The sequence below is a fragment of the Melanerpes formicivorus genome, unplaced genomic scaffold, assembly GCF_026170545.1.
Source record: "Melanerpes formicivorus ecotype bairdi unplaced genomic scaffold, bMelFor1.0.p_v2 SCAF_30, whole genome shotgun sequence".
Lineage (NCBI taxonomy): Eukaryota > Metazoa > Chordata > Aves > Piciformes > Picidae > Melanerpes > Melanerpes formicivorus.
Window position 1 is genome coordinate 818,145 of NW_027142382.1, and position 19,761 is coordinate 837,905.

At 39.4% G+C, this 19,761-nt stretch overlaps 1 protein-coding gene across 9 annotated transcripts in view; it reads right to left on the bottom strand.

Annotated features, from left to right (window-relative positions):
- Nucleotides 1–19,761, bottom strand: part of DMD (dystrophin) — a 1,318,095-nt gene that overhangs the window by 126,583 nt on the left and 1,171,751 nt on the right. For all 9 annotated transcript variants that reach the window (XM_068155047.1, XM_068155048.1, XM_068155051.1 and 6 more), the window contains one exon: nucleotides 10,041–10,101. In XM_068155047.1, coding sequence (XP_068011148.1) covers nucleotides 10,041–10,101 — 61 coding nt within the window. The remainder of the gene's footprint in view (nucleotides 1–10,040; nucleotides 10,102–19,761) is intronic.

Below are 19,761 nucleotides of genomic sequence, written 5' to 3' on the forward strand. Positions count from 1 at the left end.
TAGTAGATAAAAATCATGAATCTGTGAGGACACACACACACAGATTTTCTAATGAAGGTGCAGCTTTTCTGTGTTTCAGTATGCAGTAGAGTCCATTAGGTTTTTGCTACATTCTTTACAGCATTAGAATGTGTTATCAGTTGGCTTATAGAACCTCCAGACTGGCAGACAGCGGATTGGAAAATGCTGCTTGGAAACAAAACTTAAATTAGTATTTCAGTAATTTTATCCAATTGAAATTCAAAATTTTTTTTCTCTTCTGCATATTTGTTTATTCTGCATTTCAGGTCACAACAGCTAAAATACTGAAACAAACACAAGAAATTTGTATGACCATAGATTGTTTAATTTCCATCTCCTTGAGATGCTTATAGGCTGTTTCCTGCTGCAAAGGCATCTGCTGATTATGAACTAAGTAGCAAACCTGTATCTCAACTACAAATGCTTTGGGCTATGATTAAAATCTTAACATGGTGTTCCATGTTGGTGAGACAGGTATGAAGTCATCTGTTCCCAAGTCAAATGCAGTAGTTTCCTATCTAGCCCTTTCAATTTTAACTTCATGCCTGCAACCTCTCTCTAGCAATTTTTCTTAGTATGCTTCAAGCAGGATGACACGACCCTCAGGCACTGAGTTTTACAAGATTTTCTGCAATAATACAGATTTTAATCACAAAAAAAATGGAATTAACTTTGTTAAAAAGGAAGCACAGATAAATGTATCTTTGCCTCTCCTATATTAGCTCTGCAGTAGTGAACAGAAAAAAGCATGTTGAAAAGGAAAACCAGGAGATGGGTACATATGGAAACTCAAACCAGCAATCTGGTCTATTTACTAGCTAGATATCTTAGGCCCTTTTTTCCTACTTAGTTGTTAAAATAATAGAAAGGTTTCTAGGAGATATCAAGATAAATACAGAATACCTGAATAAGACTGAATTATAATAGGTTTAGATACTTAGATTCTTTTACAACCTTTATCTACAGCAAGAAAATTAAAATGTGAATCTTAATTCCCTCATTAATTTACCATAGAATTTCATTAACATATTTGCACATTCACATCATGAAGAGTGAGGCATCGAAGTGAAAAATGAAACTCATAGCAACAACATATTTATAACAACCTTCCTTCTTAGTAATTTATTGCTGTATTGAGTGAGTTTGTGTCTCTTTTGACCCTTGACCTAAACATTACATACAGCATATATGCAAACAAATTTTGGCCCTGCTGGAAAAGAGGACCTAGACACATAGAGTGAGTATGTTTAGGTAGCAAAGCTTGATTTCTGTCCCTACTCAGTAGGCTGTAGACACCATTTGGTGACTGTGCTAAGCTGGTTATAGAAAGAATGCTACTCGATAATGACTCTCTGTTGTGTTTTACCATAATCTCATTTTCTGAACTCAATTGCCATGGAGAAAACATGAATACTTGTCTCATCAAAACTACTTGAAAGAAAAGCTATTCATTCAGAGATATTGTGATGATTTTTTTTTATGGTTTGTTTTTCTTACATCATCTAGCCATAAATCTCCTAACATATTTTTTTTTTCCTGATGAATACTTGAAATTCAAAGCAAATATGTAGCGTGCAAGACTACCAAGCCTATACATCATATTTGAAATTGTAATTTATCTTCTAAAGTTCAACTTTTCAATCAGAAAATGAGGAGTAAGTAAAATGAATATAGATGATTTCATCAGTCCTAACCTATTTGTTAGATGTTTAACCTACGTCTAAATGCAGTCTTATTGATACTCATGCAGTTCCCAATTTTATGTTTGTCTTGGGATCTATGATTCTTAAGCATAATATATGAAAAAAATTAGTTCTCAGGATTAGAATCATCTAATCATAGAATGGTCTGGCTGAAGGGACCTCCAAAGGGACCTCCCCACAGTGAGCAGGGACATCCTCAACCAGATCAGGTTGCCCAGAGACCTGTTGAACCTCACCTTGAATGTCTCCAGAGAAGGGACCTTAACCACCTCCCTGGGCAACCTGTTCCGGTGTTCCACCACCCTCATAGTAAAGAACTTGTTCCTAACATCCAATCTAAATCTGCTCTTCCCTAGTTTGAAGCCACTGCCCATTGTCCTATCACTGCAGGCCTTTGGAAACAGTTTCTCTCTATTCTTCATGTAGGTTACCCTCAGGTACAGGAAGGTTGCTATTAGGTCTCTCCAGAGCCTCCTCTTCTCCAGGCTGAACAACCCCAGCTCCCTCAGCCTGTCCTCATAGCAGAGGTGCTCCAACCCCCAATCATTTTCATGGCCCTCCTCTGGACCTACTCCATTAGGTCTATGTCCTTCCTATATTGAGGGCTCCAGAGCTGGACACAGTACTCCATGTGAGGTCTCACCAGAGCAAAGTGGCAGAATCAGCAAAGTGGCCAAAAGTCTAAATATAAGGATATCACAATACTGATGTGCAGCTAATATCTGATAAGAAAAAAATAAAAGACATCCCTGAAAAAGATTCAATAAGGAGAAAAATAATGCAGTTATGATTCAGTAAGTAAAGACCAAACAAACTGCTCAGGACAGGAAATATGCCAGGTGGAGAATATCTTGAAAAATAAGGATTTATTGCAGTCTGAAGGAGAAGCAGCAACTTAGAAGGTCAGAGAAAGAACATATGCAAGAGATTCAGCAGCTTCAGTGAGATTATTTTGGAAAAAATGGTCAACCTGTGAAAAGCTCTGACCTTGCCTTGATAGACAGGCCACTGAGAGAAACAGAAACCACCCACCTTACATGTCTCTATGATACAATTCTCAAATTCTCAGTCTTCTCTTGTTTGTTGCCTATATGAGCACATCACACAGTCTACCAGACTGTGCATCCATAGCAAATACACTTGGTGATGTAAACTGCATGTGTCCATATCCACTCCGTTTTTCATTAGGATTGAAATAGAATAAACCAGGTTGGAAGAGACCTTCAAGATCATCACATCCAACCTATCATCCAACACCACCTAATCAACTAACCCATGTAACCAAGCACCCTGTCAAGTCTCCTCCTGAACACCTCCAGTGACGGCGACTCCACCACCTCCCCGGGCAGTCCATTCCAATGGGCAATCACTCTCTCTGTGTAAAACTTCCTCCTGACCTCCAGCCTGAACTTCCCCCGGTGCAGCCTGAGACTGTGTCCTCTTGTTCTGGTGCTGGCTGCCTGGGAGAAGAGACCAACCTCTGCCTGTTTACAACCTCCCTTCAGGTAGTTGTAGAGAGCAATAAGGTCACCCCTGAGTCCCCTCCTCTCCAGGCTAAGCAGCCCCAGCTCCCTCAGTCTCTCCTCATAGGGCTTGTGTTCCAAGCCCCTCACTAACTTCGTTGCCCTTCTCTGGACTCGTTCCAGCAAGTCAACCTCCTTCCTAAACTGAGGGGCCCAGAACTGGACACAGTACTCGAGGTGTGGCCTAACCAGTGCAGTGTACAGAGGCAGAATGACCTCCCTGCTCCTGCTGGCCACACTGTTCCTGATGCAGGCCAGGATGCCATTGGCCCTCCTGGCCACCTGGGCACACTGCAGGCTCATGTTCATCCTACCATCAACCAGCACCCCCAGGTCCCTCTCTGCCTGGCTGCTCTGGTTCATGTTGGAAAGGACCTTAAAGGCCATATACTTTCAAATACCCTGTCATGGGCAGACAGGGTTGCTTAAAGCCTATCCAAGCTGCCCCTGAAGAATTCCAGGGACAGGGAATGTACTGCTTCTCTGGGCAGCTTGTTCTGGTGTCTCATTTCTTCCATACATCTAATCTAAATCTACCCCCTTTCAGTTTAAAGCCATTATCCCTTGTCCTGTCACTACAAGTCCTTGTAAAAAGTCCCTCACCAGCTTTCTTGCAGCCCCTGTTGTTTAATTCTGACTCTGTTATTATATGGATTAATTTTTTCCTCATGTGGAACAAAAAAAATAGCTTCCTTATTTGTGGAGTTAGTTGCATCAGAAGAGACATTGAACCAAGGGCAATGCAGACAGACAGTGGATGTGGCAAGTATCACTTTGGAGAAGCTGTCAGTCTTTGGAGGAAACAAAGGAGTTATAAGGTTTCTTGCTATAACAAGAATATGTAAAAACTCTGAGATATTGTTCCCCATTTCCTTGAAGATTTCATTGGACAGTTGTCAGAGGCTGTCTTTTCTTTGTCTGTCATCTAATTTAAGTATGTAATTGATCTTTAAAAGAAGAAATGTCTGACAGGCAAATCTTTCTATTTTTTTTCCCCCTTAATGTCTCTAATCTTTTCAAGTTCAAAGCATTCCACTAGAAATCAAACATAATTCCTATTTTTGAATCCTGCTCATTAAGCAGACAATGTTTAAAACATGGGCTTGAAGTATATTGCAATGAATTTTAGCTATCAGGAGCAGCGGTAAAATCTACCATTTTATGGAAGATCTGGCATACACTCTATAAAACAGGACCATATTGTATAGATGTCATTCGACTTTGTAAGAGTTATATTGGCTAGGTCAATGTTGTATTCATTTAATTCAGTTGCTAAATGTAGCCAGGCTACATTTAATAACTGAAGCAAAATGGAGCAAAAAGTAAAATTCAAGCAAAAATCCCATTCACATTACAATAAATATAACCATTTCAGTTACAATGGAAATATTTAAGGTTAAATAATTATCTATTACTCTATAAAGAGATGCACTCCTTGCAAAGTATCCAAAGTTTACTTTTCACATTGTTGCCTATAAAAATAGTTCATTTATTACTTCTCTAGCCCCACAGCTGGAAAACAATGAGCAGCTGAATTTAATGCATTTAAAATTTTGATAAGTTCCTTTTAATCTAAAATTCTCTTACCCAGCTCACTACCTGCATAGCACACTTGAAGTTTTAACCTGCACAAATATGATCCCCACTCTAGTTAACCTGCCTGTAGTGCTTAATGCTTAGTGCTCTTTGTGAAAGTCTGTACTAAATTAACTTGACAACAAAAAATCATTATCACCTTAAACACAAGCACTGTTATACCAAGCGGACCAAGTTCTGTAAATGCCCAAGGAAGCTGCTCTCCACAGTGGACACTACGTACAGGCTGTTAGAGTAGGGAAGCACGTGGTTTCCATCAGTTGCCACCCCTAATGAGAGGCTACAGCCCTGCCTGCAGCCCCTGCACCAGCTAGAAAATGATAAAATTGCTTCTGAGTACTTATAATTCATTTCAAACCAAATTAAATCCCCTTCAGTTACTTTGCATGTGAGGGCAGCAACTCCCTGCTGACAGATGGTAACGAAGAGCAGAACCACAGTATCTTCCGCAAGTGCTCTTGCTCAGTCAGCGGGAACACATCTGTTTATAACCTTTGCTTTCATTTTAAAGGTAGTTAAATTTCTCATTTATTTACAGGCCGAGTGTAAATTTTCATGACAAGTTTTGGAACCAAGGCTTCACAGCCCTACACATGATAAAGAAAAATGCTGTGCTTGAACAAACCTTTAAGAAACATCAGGCATTTAATTTAGGTTTTTTTGGGCTAGACAGCATGAGAATTTATATCACACAAAGGTAGACTGAAAAGGATTAGACTTTTTCTTTCCTTCACAGTATTTTCGCCTTTTTATATGGAGAGTTCATTATTGAAAGATCAGAATAGCTGTGCTTTTAAGAAGCCAAAATAATGCCTTTTTGTTACTTGGTAGATAGCTTAACTGTCAGCCACACATGTTTTTCATAGCTTGCTCACAGCTTCACTCACTGCATATACATAGCCACACACTTTATAGTTCTCCATGTCTCTCTGCTCCCTCTGACAGATATTTTGTGCTTGCTCCTGTGTCTTGTACTAATCTACATTCTGCAGAAGAAACAATTAACTCAAATGAGTTTACCACAACAGCGTCTCTTTGCTTTATTTTATCTTAGTAGAATTTAATTCAGACAGAATGATTTATCCCATCTCTAAGTGGAACAAAAGTAAAAGAATCATCTGCTTTAATCTGTTTGCTTTTACAATAAAAACTCAGGGTTCTTAGCTTTTTTCCAATGTTGAAACTCTGCATGGTTCGACAACAATTAAAAGGGAGATTAAAAATTAAGACAACAAAGAAGTATGTTTATAGAAACTGTCCTGTTAGATCTCCAGTATGAACTATGGAAAGATTGCAGATTCTCACAGCAAACTACAAAAAGGAAGAGACTAAGCAAGTGGAGATGTATACTCCTTGGAGTTAACTCACTGCATAGCTAATTTCTATAGATAGGCTCATATGGATCTTCTCAAGGAGTCAAATTTATGCTCCTGAGAATCCAGCTCTGTCCTCAGCACGACAAAGTTCAGTGAACTGCTATAATCTGTGTAAGAAAATAAGCTTGGCTGGGAAATAACTTGGAAGGCTTCCTTTGTGGGAAGTACTGAGATGAAAGGCTACTGTAATTTTGCAGAAGCATTTTAAATCCTTCAAAAGAATGGGCACAGCAAGAGGGTGAGAAGACAGACACTATTAACAGGCAAGTTGGTTACACAGAGGAAGAACAGCGTCAAAGATAGTACAGATAGAGTAGTCACACCTACTGTATCTCAGCACATTATGTTGGCAGGACTAATGAATACTGTTTATAGAAGAGAAAGTATGTTGCAAACTTCAATCTAACTTTTCCTCCTTACTCCAAAGCAGAAGAGATCTCCTAGCGCTGTGTAGCAGTCATGTTTCCTCAGGACAGCATAAGCCAGACAGATGCAAACATGATTCAGAGGATAGCTGCTTGATGTGCCCTCAGGAGGATGGACACTGAAAAGCACTCAGGTTGTGCACCAAGCTTCTTCTCGTGTTACAAAATCCAAAGCAGGCATTTGATTTGCTGGCTATTACTGCTTTGGAGCAGCTTCTCTGTCTGTTTGGAAGATAAGAATGTGCACATGTATGCATGCACACTCATAAACCCTTTCAGCATGAGATGAGCTCTGTTAAAATGTCATCTAACTTGAATTACGATGTTAAAATCTGCACCTTCCCCACCTTCATTGTCTGGGTTGGGGTTTGGGATTTTTTTAGGATTTGAGACTTTTTTTATCCTTTGGCATGTATTCAGTAGTCTTTGTGCAGTGCATTTTTTTCCATTTGCTTTTCAGATTTGAGGAATGGTAATTGACTGTTTTGCCTTCTAAAAACTTCAATTTAGAAATTTTAATGAATAGCTAAAATGTTTTTAAAGAGCACAGACATGCCTGTGCCTGCTTCTGAATTCCCATTTTCTGGGTTGCACTCCAGTAAGAGTAGGACCAAGGAACAGGAATGATTAAACTGAAAACTTTTTTTTTAAATTATTTTATATTCCTCTCCTTTTTTTTTTTAATCTAATAAAAGCTCTAAATTCTATATTAGACACAAATAATGTATCAAGAGAGAAAAAAAGATCAAAAAGAGACTTGTTGGATAAAATGTGGCTTTGAGAAATTTTACATTTTAATGAGGAGCTAAAACACAGAGGTTTTTTTCACTCAGTAGCATCTTGTGCTCTGGGCAAGTGTTCAGTACCCAGACAACAATGTCCACTTGCTTCTTGGGAAGGTAAGATACTTTTGCTGTCATGGAACACATGCACATCCGATTTCTCAGTTCACTGAGGAAGAGAGAGGTGTGGCTGAACTGTCACCCTAGCTTGTCATCTCCATAAGGAGGAAAGCACACAAATGAGTGGAAGGAAATCCACCAGAATGCAGCATCTGGGGGGAGGAAGTTAGATTGCAATTTTCATGAGGCTGACAGTAGGCCGGGAGACTACAAAATGGCAAAGACTGGGAATAGCTGAAACATGTTGTGCACTGTTCATGATTGTATTTTCAATGGCAATGATGCCTACACCAATACAATTAAAAAAAAAAAAGGTATAAAAATTGGTAAGAATGATCTCAAGTAGGAATGACTGAAGTGATAGCATTAGAGGCAACTAGATGCTATAGTTTAATCAAATGTATAAAAATGAAACTTTAAACAGTGAAATCCTGAAGCATGAAAACACCTAGCAGTAAGTAAACATTGCTGCTGAAGATTTAGCACTAAATGCTGGCTGATTTATGTATTTATCAAATGCTATGTCACTGCAAATGTGAAAATGATGAGATAAAACAGCTAAGCACCAAGGGAAAAACCACATAAAATGAAAAATAATAAAATGTGTAGCAAATGCGGTTACCAAAGGAGGCTAGCACCAACACTTGGCATCAACCACAGAAAATGATGTAAACATGAAGAGAATGCTGTAACTGCTTAGTTTCCATGGAAGCTCTTTGAGAGAATTAACAACTGATAGAATAGTAATAGGTAAAGATTCAAGAAAAGATGTGCTAAGTTAAAAAGCTCAAATAGTACAGAAAATAATTGAATTGTGTGCAACTATGAAATGTGAGTGATGAAAATGAATGAAAAGAAAAATTACTTAGGAGTAGGGAATTACTTAGGAAAAGGGAACAGATGTAACAGATCACTAAGGCTCACTAAAACTTGACTGGTTTGGTTTACATCTCAAGGACAGTGAGTTTATCTGTAAAAGATGTGGCTGCATTCAAACTTAAGCTACTAATGCTATAATTCTTTAGGGATATTAAGGTATTTTCTAAAGTGAACAAAACTAATTTATGTCTTGGAATTTGTAAGTGGCCTAGAAGAGAAGACAAAAACTATTACAGAATAAGCAAGAGCATCACTGACCCTTTTGGCACAGAGACAACTGTTACTCGTGGCTGCTGGGTGTAAGTAGCACAGAGTTGTGGAAAGCACAGCTTGAAGTGCATCTTGTGCCTACACCAAGAACTGTCAAGGCATCTCTCCCCAGAATGGCAAGTGTAGTGCTGCTTACGTGCCAGAGCATCAACTTGCTTTCCAGAATTTGTCTACTGTAGGCTGCCCTTTCCTCTTTCATAGAGCTTTTCAATTCCTTGCAGCTGTTTCATTATTCATAGCCAAATACAAACATCAGAAAAATGACAAATTTAATTCAATATTCAGTAATTCAGTATTCCTAAGGCTGGAAGAGACACAACAGTAAACCAATTTTGCCAGCTATAAGTGTACCTCTAAATTGCACTACAGGCAGTTTTCTTCATGCATAACTCAAATGCTTGTTCTGAAGCTTTGTAGCAGTTCACCCTTGTTAGAGAAGTTGCAACTTAAGTGTCATTGCAAAAGCTGTTTGCAAGGAGATGGCTTCAGCCACGCTGCCTGAGTTTGCAAAATGTGTTGGGCATACAAAGAGGATCCAGGTGAATGTGTGTATTTAACAACACATGTTTCAGTTACTCCACTAGTCTCTATCACAGGTATCATGTCTCCTGTTTCCTTCACAAGTTACACATAAGTAGCTTAAGGCATATATTACAGACAACAGAGAATTTTAAAAAAGGAAGAGAAAAACTTATGAGAACTTCTTTCCCATCTGCTGTGTAGTGACTGCTTTTAGGGCACTAGGAGCAGGTGTTTCTAAATCGTAGGTTTCTAAAAGTTTCTTCTCATTTGTTATGCATACACCTTTTTTAAATTGATTTTTTTTAAAGCAAACTAGCACAATTGGGAACTAATCTCTACAAGAATAGTTCAGAGGGACTAATTTGTCCCTTGTTATTCCTCAGTTCCAGACTTTACCAAGTGCTGCCCCTAAAGGAATTCATGGCATAAAATACATGCATTGATAGGTTAAAAAGTATATCTCATTCACATCTGCAATTCAGATGATTTCTTGTGAATTTTGCAAAACCTGCTAGACTTACTCTTCAGTGGGCAATGCCACAAATTAAACTATAATCCAGATACCCCAAAGCTTTACCTAGTTTGCAAGTGATTTACAGTAGCATGAAACCAAAGAACTTACAAAGCAATGCATCCTAGTGTGGTCTAAATAGCTAGAACAATTATGTGAAATTTATTGCACACTTCACTTTTTGTTTTGGGTTTTTTTGTTCTTCCCATTTGGACACCACAGGAGCACTTTATGATAATCTAAGAAAAACTAGTAACTATCCTTTTAAATGACAAATGGAAATAGCTGGAATGAATTACTATTTATACTCACTTGATATAATACGGCACTTTGTTTGGTGAGATTGCCCTCTCCCAGGGGCCTTGGACAGAAGCTGTTAACAACAAACAAACAAATAAATAAATAACTGCACACATACATTCATACATACAAACATACCTAGAAGAGAAACATGGAGGTCAAGTTCAAAGCAAACAGGAAAGACAATGCTAATCTCTACAATTCCAATTATACACTCAACCACACTGAGACAAGTTTTGTTTGCTCAGTTGTCCATGAAGGCAAGATGGATTAACTTGCTATCCTGAAATTTCTGGCCTAATCTGAGAGAAATTAACCCCTTTTGTTGCAAAGATAGGGACAAAATACCCCTCTTTGACTATTAAGCTTACAGAACAGATAAGAAGCAGAGCAAGAATTCTGTCTTCCTGGTGTGTTTATTTGTAGGGTTCCTCCTGCTAATGTGTTTTGGTTTCCTTCAGTTTCTGTCCTTGTGTGGTGAGTGCTTTCCATCCTTCAGAATTACAGAATCATAGAATTGTTAGGGTTGGAAGGGACCTCAAGGACCATCTAGTTCAAACTCCCTGCCATGGACAGGGACATGTCACACCAGGACAGGGACATGTCACACCAGGACAGGTTGCTCAGAGCCACAGCCAGCCTGGCCTTAAAAACCTCCAGGAATGAAGCTTCTACCACCTCCCTGGGCAACCTGTTCCAGTGTCTCACCACCCTCATGGGGAAGAACTTCTTCCTAACATCCAATCTGAATCCACCCATTTCTATTTTTGTTCCATTCCCCCTTGTCCTATCATTACCTGACACCCTAAAAAGTCCCTCCCCAGCTTTCCTGTAGGTCCCCTTAAGATACTGGAAGATCACAATAAGGTCTTCTTGGAGCCTTTTCTTCTCCGGACTGAGCAGCCCCAATTCTCTCAGTTTGTCCTCATAGGAGAGGTACTCCAGCCCTCTGATCATGCTTGTGACCCTTCTCTGGACATTTGTTTACATTATGCACTTGTTTACATTTTATTTTGAGTGAAATTACACTGAGAGACCATCTAAGGATTTTTGTTTGCCCTCTTCTTGACCTGTTCTAAACAGAGAAGAATTTGATTTCTCCACATTACTAATTGTATCTCCCTGACTTCCTGTAGCAACAAATAGTGGAGAAAATGACAGTAAGGTCACAAGAAAGAGAGAGGAAATGCCTGTCATACATTAAATGTCCACATCAACTTACAATGTAATGAAAATATCTTGTAACAAAATTTGTATTCAACTTGTTGTCAAAACAATTGTAAATAATTATTTTTATTTTTAAATTAGGCACAGAGATAACATAGTTTAGGCCACCAGAAAGATACTTATTTATTAAGATTTTTCTTATTGGTCAAAACCAATGGGACCAAGAATTTTATTTTTAAACCAAATTATTTAAAGAGAAAAAGATATGAAAAATTATGAAGTGGAGGACAAATAAAAGCCTACGTGCTTCACCTACTGTAACTCTTCTTTTTAGTGACCCCTGCTGTTCACAAAGGAAAAGGATTGCTGTGAAGACAACTACTAATTAGCTGCCCGTTTGCATTTGAGTATTCTCTTTCCTTGTCATTCAAAATAGATACTTAAAAAATGCCACTCCCCAGTTGCAGCTACTTTAACAAAGCCAACATATCACAGTACACACAAAGAAAAATGACCAATGTATACAGTTCATGTAAGTTGTACCAGAATTATTAATCACAATCACAGATGCCTGTCCGTAGAAGGAAATATACTGCTCCTCTCATGCCCACCTGCTGGAGTGGGGATGAGATTTGGAGGAAAGATATGAAACATACTTATAAAAAGGGCTGTACAGGGAAGCCCTGCTATTTTGGTAGGGTTGCAGGAACAGGAGTTGTGAAGAAATGCTCAAGGAAGCTAGGGCCATCACAAATGGGAGGTAAATCAGACAATCAGATAGCAGCAGCAGAAACTGGAGACATTCTAGAAACCTGCAAACAGACCTTACAAAGGGAAGGTAAATCAGAAAGAAACAGTGGAAGAAACTGAATCCATTCTAGAAACCTGCAAACCTCTAGTTAAAGATGTCAGGGCATGGTGTAGTGGTTATGGAGGTATTGGGTAGAAGGTTAGACATGATGATCTTAGAGGTGTTTTCCTACCGCAATGATTCTAAAGATGGTCTGAAAGGGAGAAGGAAAAGCAGCTGGGAACAGGGTACAGGCTGAAGAGTGGGGCAATGAGTTTCACATACATTTCAGACAACACTGAGAAACTAGGGAAAAGAAGGAATAAATTTGGAGGAAATATGAATGTGGTTATCCTGTTTCAGATTGCTGGTGGCCTACTGCAGCATCTCTCTAGGTCCTGCTGTTATCTACAACCCCCAACTAACCATCTGTAGCTAAGCCCAGTGTATTGCTTTGCTATTACTTACACAATTTCACAATGTTTAAAAAAAGAAAGGTGAAAATAAGTATCAAAGGTATGAACCATGAAAACAGGTAAGTCTCTAAAGTGTTCAAGAAACACACAACTTCATGGAAAAATACCAGGCTGCACTGCCCTTGGGGTATGTATCATGACCCACACATACAAGAACACAGAACCATGTGCATTTGTCAAATACAAATACTGAAATATCATTTATGTAAGATTAAATACTCCTTCTTGAGACAAGGACTGCCATTTTATTCATTGTTTGTAGACTTCATAGCTGAAGAGCTGTGAAGGCCAAGGTTGCCATTCACTAAGCTGCTCATTTTTGGTAGCACAAGCTGCAGCTGTAAGATGCATGCAGCTTCTCAGTGTCTCTGTACTACTATGGACTCAAATGATGTAAAGATGCAACCTGTTGCATAGCTTATAGGAATGCAAAAAAGCATAAAAAATAGACTAACAGGTAATGTGAACACAGCCTACTTTTAACGCCCTTTTTGGGTTCATAGAGAGCTCTTAACCACAATGCTTAATTGTTCTTTCTATTTATGAGAACATAGATTCATAGAATAGCTTGGATTGGAAGATCATTCAGTTCCAACCCTCCACCATGGACAGGGACACTTTTTGCTAGACTAGATTGCTCAAAGATTCATCCAAACTAGACTTGAACACCTCCAGGGTGGGGGCATCCATGATCTCCCTGGGCAACCTGTTCCAGTGTCTCACCACCCTCACCGTAAAGAATTTATTTTTAATATTTAGTCAAAATCTATTGTCCTCAAGCTTCCATCCATTCCCTCTCATGCCATCAATACAAGCTCTTGTAAAAAGTCCCTTCCCAGCATTCTGGCAGACCCCCATCAGGTACTGGAAAGCTGCTAAAAGGTCTCCCCAGAGCCTTATTTTCTCCAGGCTGAACAGGCCCAACACTCACAGCCGGTGACCATAAGGGAGGAGCTCCAACCCTCTGATCATCTTCATGGCCCTAGTCTGGACCTGCTCCAGCAGTTCCCTATCCTTCTTATGCTGGGGGTACCATAACTGGATGCAGTACTGCAGGTGGGGTCTCATAAGGGGAGAGTAGAGGGGAAGAATCACCTCCCCTATCCTACTGGTCACATGTCTTTTGATGAGCTCCAGGACAAAGTTGGCCTCCTGGTCTGCAAGAGCACATTGCTGGCTCATGCTGACTTTATCATCAACCGACACACTCATGTCCTTCTCCTCAAAACTGCTCTCAAGCCACTCCTTGCCCAGGCTATATTTGCACTTGGGATTGCATCGACCCAGGTGTAGGACCTTGTACTCAGCCCTGTTGAACTTCATGAAGTTGGCTTGGGCCCACCTCTCCAGCCTGTCCAAGTTCCTCTGGATGGCATTCCATTTCTCCAGTGTGTCAGCCACACCACCCAGCTTGGTGTCATCTGCAAACCTGCGGAGGCTGCCTCAGTCCCACTGTCCATATTGCTGACAAAGGTGTTAAACAACACTGGTCTCAGTACTGACCCCTGAGGGATGCCGCTTGTCACTGGTCTCCATTTGGACATGGAGCCATTGACTGCAACTGAGTCAGGCCATCCAGCTAGTTCCCTGGTGGGTGGGAACTAGTGGGTGGTCCATCCCTTGGGTCCATACTTTTCCAATTTGTTGACCAGTATACCATGCAGGACAGTGGTTTGACAATTTCATCTGCTAGTTTTCTCAGGACCAGTGGGTAGATCTCCTCAGGCCCCATGGGTTTGTGCATCTTCAGATTCTTTAGATGGTCTCAAAGATCTGGGGCTGTTGATCAACAGCTGCTGAGCATGAGCCAGCAGTGTGCTCAGGTGGCCAAGTAGACCAATGGCATCCTGGCCTGTACCAGGAGTAGTATGGCAAGCAGGACCAGGGGAAGTGATTGGCCACTTGTACTCAGCACTGGTGGAGCCACACCTGGAATACTGTGTTCAGTTTTGGGGCTCTCACTACAAGAAAGACATTGAGGTGCTGGAGCATATCCAGAGAAGAGCAACAAAGTTGGTGAAGGGTCTGCACAACAAGCATTATGAGGAATGGCTGGGGGAACTGGGGTTGTTTAGTCTGGAGAAAAGAAGGCTGAGGGAAGACTTATGCAAGTACCTGAAAGGACGTTGTAGAGAGGTGGGTGTTAGCCTCTTCTCCCTAGTATCAATGGAAAGGATGAGAGGAAATAGCCTCAAGTTGTGCCAGGGGAGGTTTAGTTAGGCTATTAGGAGAAACTTCTTCACTGAAAGGGTTATTAAACACTGGATGAGGCTCCCCAGGGAGAAAGAGGTGGTTGAATCACCATTCCTAGAGGTGTTTAAAAGACACACAGATGTGGTGCTAAGGCACATGGTTTAGCACCAGACTTGGCAGAGTTAGATAATATTTGGACTCAATAATATTAAAGGTCTTTTCTGACCAAAGCAGTTCTATGACAGTTGACATTCTTATATTATTTCTCACCCAAACAATCATTAATATTCCCAAGCTACAGTACTTCCACTTTAAGTTTTGCTTCCTATTCAATACCTGGAGGACAGAACAGATTGCTGCATATTTTTTGTTGCTTGTGAGTTAATTTGGCTAAGAGCTTTGCAGTCATAACATATTATCATAGAATCTCACACACAAAAGTGTTCTTGATACATTAGAAAAGGAACAAATACTTTTCCTTTCATGAGAACTAAATGTTTTAGGAATAACAAACAATTCTGTGATGTTCTGCGTAATTGGATTTAGTTTTTCTTCAAGAGATTGCTGTGAAGCTGTCTATAATATACTTTTGGTTTCCTGGATGATTCCAGCCTTGCATAAATTTGAGCTGACAAAATACGCAGCACATTTTACAGCTATGCTAAGAGAAAAATAATTTAACTTTTGGCAGAAGCCCAGAAGCTAAGAACAGCTGTTTCTTGTCTCTAGTTACCAGTACAGGTTTACTATTGATTACAAAGCTAGTGTAGGTAATGGACACAGGCATTTAATTCCTGGTTAAAACTAAACTCTCGCTAGCAAAGACATTTTTATATGACACCCTAGAATCCCTGTGTGCTGCAGCACTCAATAAGCAGACATTTTCCTGTTTCCTAAGTGTAATTCAGAAGTGTTTTATTCTTCTGGCTTGCACAACATAAGAACCCATTACCATCCACCCAGCTACTTGTAATGCTGTTGACTGAAATTAAATACTACAAGAAAATATGGGGCAATTTAGAAGTGAATTTAAATTTCCCTATACTTCATTTGCATTGATATACATTTTAATGGTTACCTAATTTGGGAGTTTTATTTCTTTCTGTTGCTGCGCTAAAACCTGAGACTTGCTTTGCCCATTCAACTTCAGTGAACATGGTTCTTGACAGTAAGCCTACATGCTTATTTGTCTGCTGAATGTATAATGGAACAGCAGCATGCTGGCTCTCTGAACTTCAGCACTGTTTTACTCTGTGCAGGGATCTGAATCAAATATTAATAGGCTGATAGTAAAATTTTATCTGCATTGATATTGCAAAAAAATAATCTGATAAATATTTCACTTTAGCACTGCAAACACAATGAAAAATATATGCGTACTTGCTAACATTAGACTATTTCTCCCCCAGCTATTCAAAGGGTAAGTTTAGTATGTACACATTTAAAAGTTGCTCTCAGTGGTCCTTATTTACGTCATCAGCACAGACCTCTGGTCACTATAGTGGCACAAGTGTGCATTTTCAGTTGTAAAGACAAAGAAAAATCTTTTTAATCTTATTTGCCATTAGGGGTTAAAGTATTGGGCAACAATTTGAGGGTAGAAACCACAAAGTAGTGCTGCTCAGTAGCAATATACGGTACACTTTTACATGTATCTTCTCAGAAAACTTAGAAAGTTTTATGCCCATCATTAAGACCTGCATCAACTGCAAGAGTAATTGGCCATTGGAATGTGCTGCCCAGGGAGGTGGTGGAGTCACCATCCCTGAAGGCATTCAAGAAAGGACTGGATGTGGCACTTGGAACCATGGTTTAGTTGTCATTAGGTGTTAGGCACTAGGTGATAGGTTGGACTTGATGATCTCTGAGGTCTCTTCCAACCTGGTTGATTCTATGATACCTGTTTGGGGGCCATTTTAGTTGTAATTCAGCTAATAAATTTACTGATTCAGCCTAGGAACACTACCTGCGTGACTTCGCTTGTTCTACCTAGCATTATCATCATTAATATCTTGATGCAAGCACAGAGCTAGGGATTTATTTATTCACACAAAATTTGTTCTTCTACCAGCTGTTTTCACTGCAGCAAGGCACAGAGTTGGTGGTATTTTCAAATGAAGTCAGGCAGGGGGGTTGAAACGATGAGACAATCTTTGTGTCTGAAATGGCGCCAATTCCCCAAGAATCACAAGTTCACATCTGTGCAAGGTACTATAACCTTCCACAGAAGAGGCATTGGGTACTTTTTCAATTATTTTCAAATTAAACCATTATAAATGAGAAACTTGCCCTCCACAGACTATCTAAAGAGCTCATTCTTCACCTTCTGAAAAGAATGAGTTAAAGCAATGCTTCCCATCCCATAATCAGTTCCTGATGCACCCTGGCAATATGCCATCCCCAACACCTATGCCCGCATGCCAGTGGCACAATAGAAGTATTTGCATAATCGATGAGTTCTTTGAGGTACTTTGCAAGAAAAGTCAGTTATGCATCTGTAAAAATATGATTTTTGCATCCCAGACTTACTGAGATTCATTTCTAATTTATGTGCATTTATTATTGTCCATGAACAATTAGATTGTGTTGTGTAGCACTGAGGTGCAATGTTGCACTGTGTAGTTGAGAAACATGTCAGAATACATCAACTATGCAATTTAGAAGTTACAAGGCAGAAACATCAATCAAAGCATCTTTCATAAAGACTACACAGTGTGGGGTCTGTTCTGTTCTGTTCCAAGCCCTAGCTCCTGCTGCTGCACACATGGATGGATTCACAGGCATTTCACAGATAGAGAGCTCCTCTTCAGCTAGGACGCTGCTGCTCCTAACTCTGAGCAAACACTCACTGCTTCCCTGCAGTGCTAGCAGCAGAATCTGTCACTGTAGTGCATATGCAGATATTTACTGAATGTAACCATTTTCAGAACTCTTTTAACCAAATTGAAGAAGGGATTATTAGCCATGAAAGAGGTCAGCACATGATGAGGGCTAATTACAACAAAGGTCAGTTTACTGCTCTTGTAAGAGGCCTTTCCATCTCGTGTTTCCTGCTGGAATCTTTGCAGGCAGTTTAAGATTTCTCTCCTCCACCCTAGAGCCAATATTATATTATACCACCCAAACAATGGATATCTCTAATCATGAACAGTGCTTCCAGAGGTATCCAAATGCCGCTTGTAACAAGAAATATAAAAATCCATCTCACAGTAATTTTCTTACATGTCACAGTACTGTGAAACAGCAAAAGGCCAAGCATCAACTTGTTTAAAAAAGAAATACTGAATAAAATACAGCAAAGTGATATAGTCTGTATCGATCCATATATCCCAAGGTACTTCATATCACTAACTTCTGTTTCACTCTTATGCTAAAGAAATAAAATTCCTAGAACTAACTCCTCAAATGAGGTCATGGATAAATGCATCAGAGTTAAACCTGTCAGTGTAAAAAAAGTGAAGTAGATCTTGTTTAGGCTTCACTGATCAAATGTTACTTCAAAAACAATACAAAATAGTGAATGGAAAATTTCTGTCTTACCCACATACTAATTCAGACAGCATAAGAGGCAACAACCCATCTTTTGAGTCTTGTAATCATTAAGAGCAAAAAATAATATTTGATTACATGCAAAATATAGGACTGTCTAAATGCACAAAGTAAATAGAGTGGACACTCCCACCTAAAAAAAACAACAACTCTGCTTTAGTATAAATACTATGGAGTATGTTTAAGTTGATGACAAATGAAAACCAAGAACAGAAGAGAGGTATTTAGAATTAATTATTAAATGCTATTATAGGTCAAGGTATATTTTTGTTGGAAGATATTAATTACAAGGAAAATTGTTTGCTTCCAGGTGAAGAGAAGACAAGAACATCATGATTTGAAAACTGACTTAATTCTACTCAGGAATTTATCTCTCAATGTATTAGAGTGAACATGTTCTCTTAAAACAAATGCTCAGGAAAGAAAAAAACATAGGTTTTTATTGATAATCAAAAAAATTAAGTTCTGTGGTAACATTCTCTGTGGCTTTTCTGAGGAGAAAAATATAATGGAAAAAATAAAGCCCACAAGAGGAGGACTGGTTATCACATGACCTGAATTTCACAGTGAAATAAATTCTACCATTTTATTCCAAAAGTAAGAATGAAGAGATTCTCTTAAAATATGCCAATGTTATATTTCTCTTTAAAACTTCTAGCAGTCAGGCAAAGTTGAGCACTACCAAAAATTGTTTACCATGGTCACAACATTCAAAATGAGGAAGAAATAGACTGAATACTCTCCCCCCTGATTTGAAACGTGATTTACCCATCATACAAATATTGAGGTTGAATTGGTGTCCAGTGCTGCTACAAATTCAACATAAAATCATAGAATCATAGAACATTAGAGGCTGGAAAGGATCTCCAGAGATCAAGTCCAACCCCCCTGCCAAAGCAGGATCACTTAAGTCCACATAGGAATGTATCCAGGTGGGTTTTGAAAGTCTCCAGAGAAGGAGACTCCACAACCTCTCTGGGCAGCCTGTTCCAGTGCTCTGTCACTCTCACAGTAAAGAAGTTTCTCTTCATGTTGAGGTGAAACCTTTTATGTTCAAGTTAGCATGCATTGTTCCTTGTCTTTTTACTGTGCACCACCGAGACGAGATTGGCCCTATCCCCTTGACAGCCACCCCTCAGGTATTTCCAGACAGTGATCAGATCCCCTCTCAGTCTTAGCAAGACTAAACAGCCCCAGGTCTCAGTTTCTCTTCACAGGGGAGATACTCAAGTCCCCTAATCATTCTCATGGCTCTCTGTTGGACCATGATAATAACAATGACAAGACCTGTGAAGCAAACTTTCTTTTTCCCCTGGCACTTTAATAGCTTTCTTTTCCCCCTTTTAAAGCAGCACATGTAGCCATTTTGCATTTATATGAAAACAGGGGGGAAAAAAGTTTCCTCACAATAAAGATTCTTTAGTTAATATGACCATTTTAAAATGAAATAATAAAATCCCTTCGCTTCCAGAGAGCTCTCAGAGCTAGGCTGATTCTCTTTGTCCTCTAACCTTATCTTACTATCCAGTAATATTTTCTATTCAAAACATTCAATGTG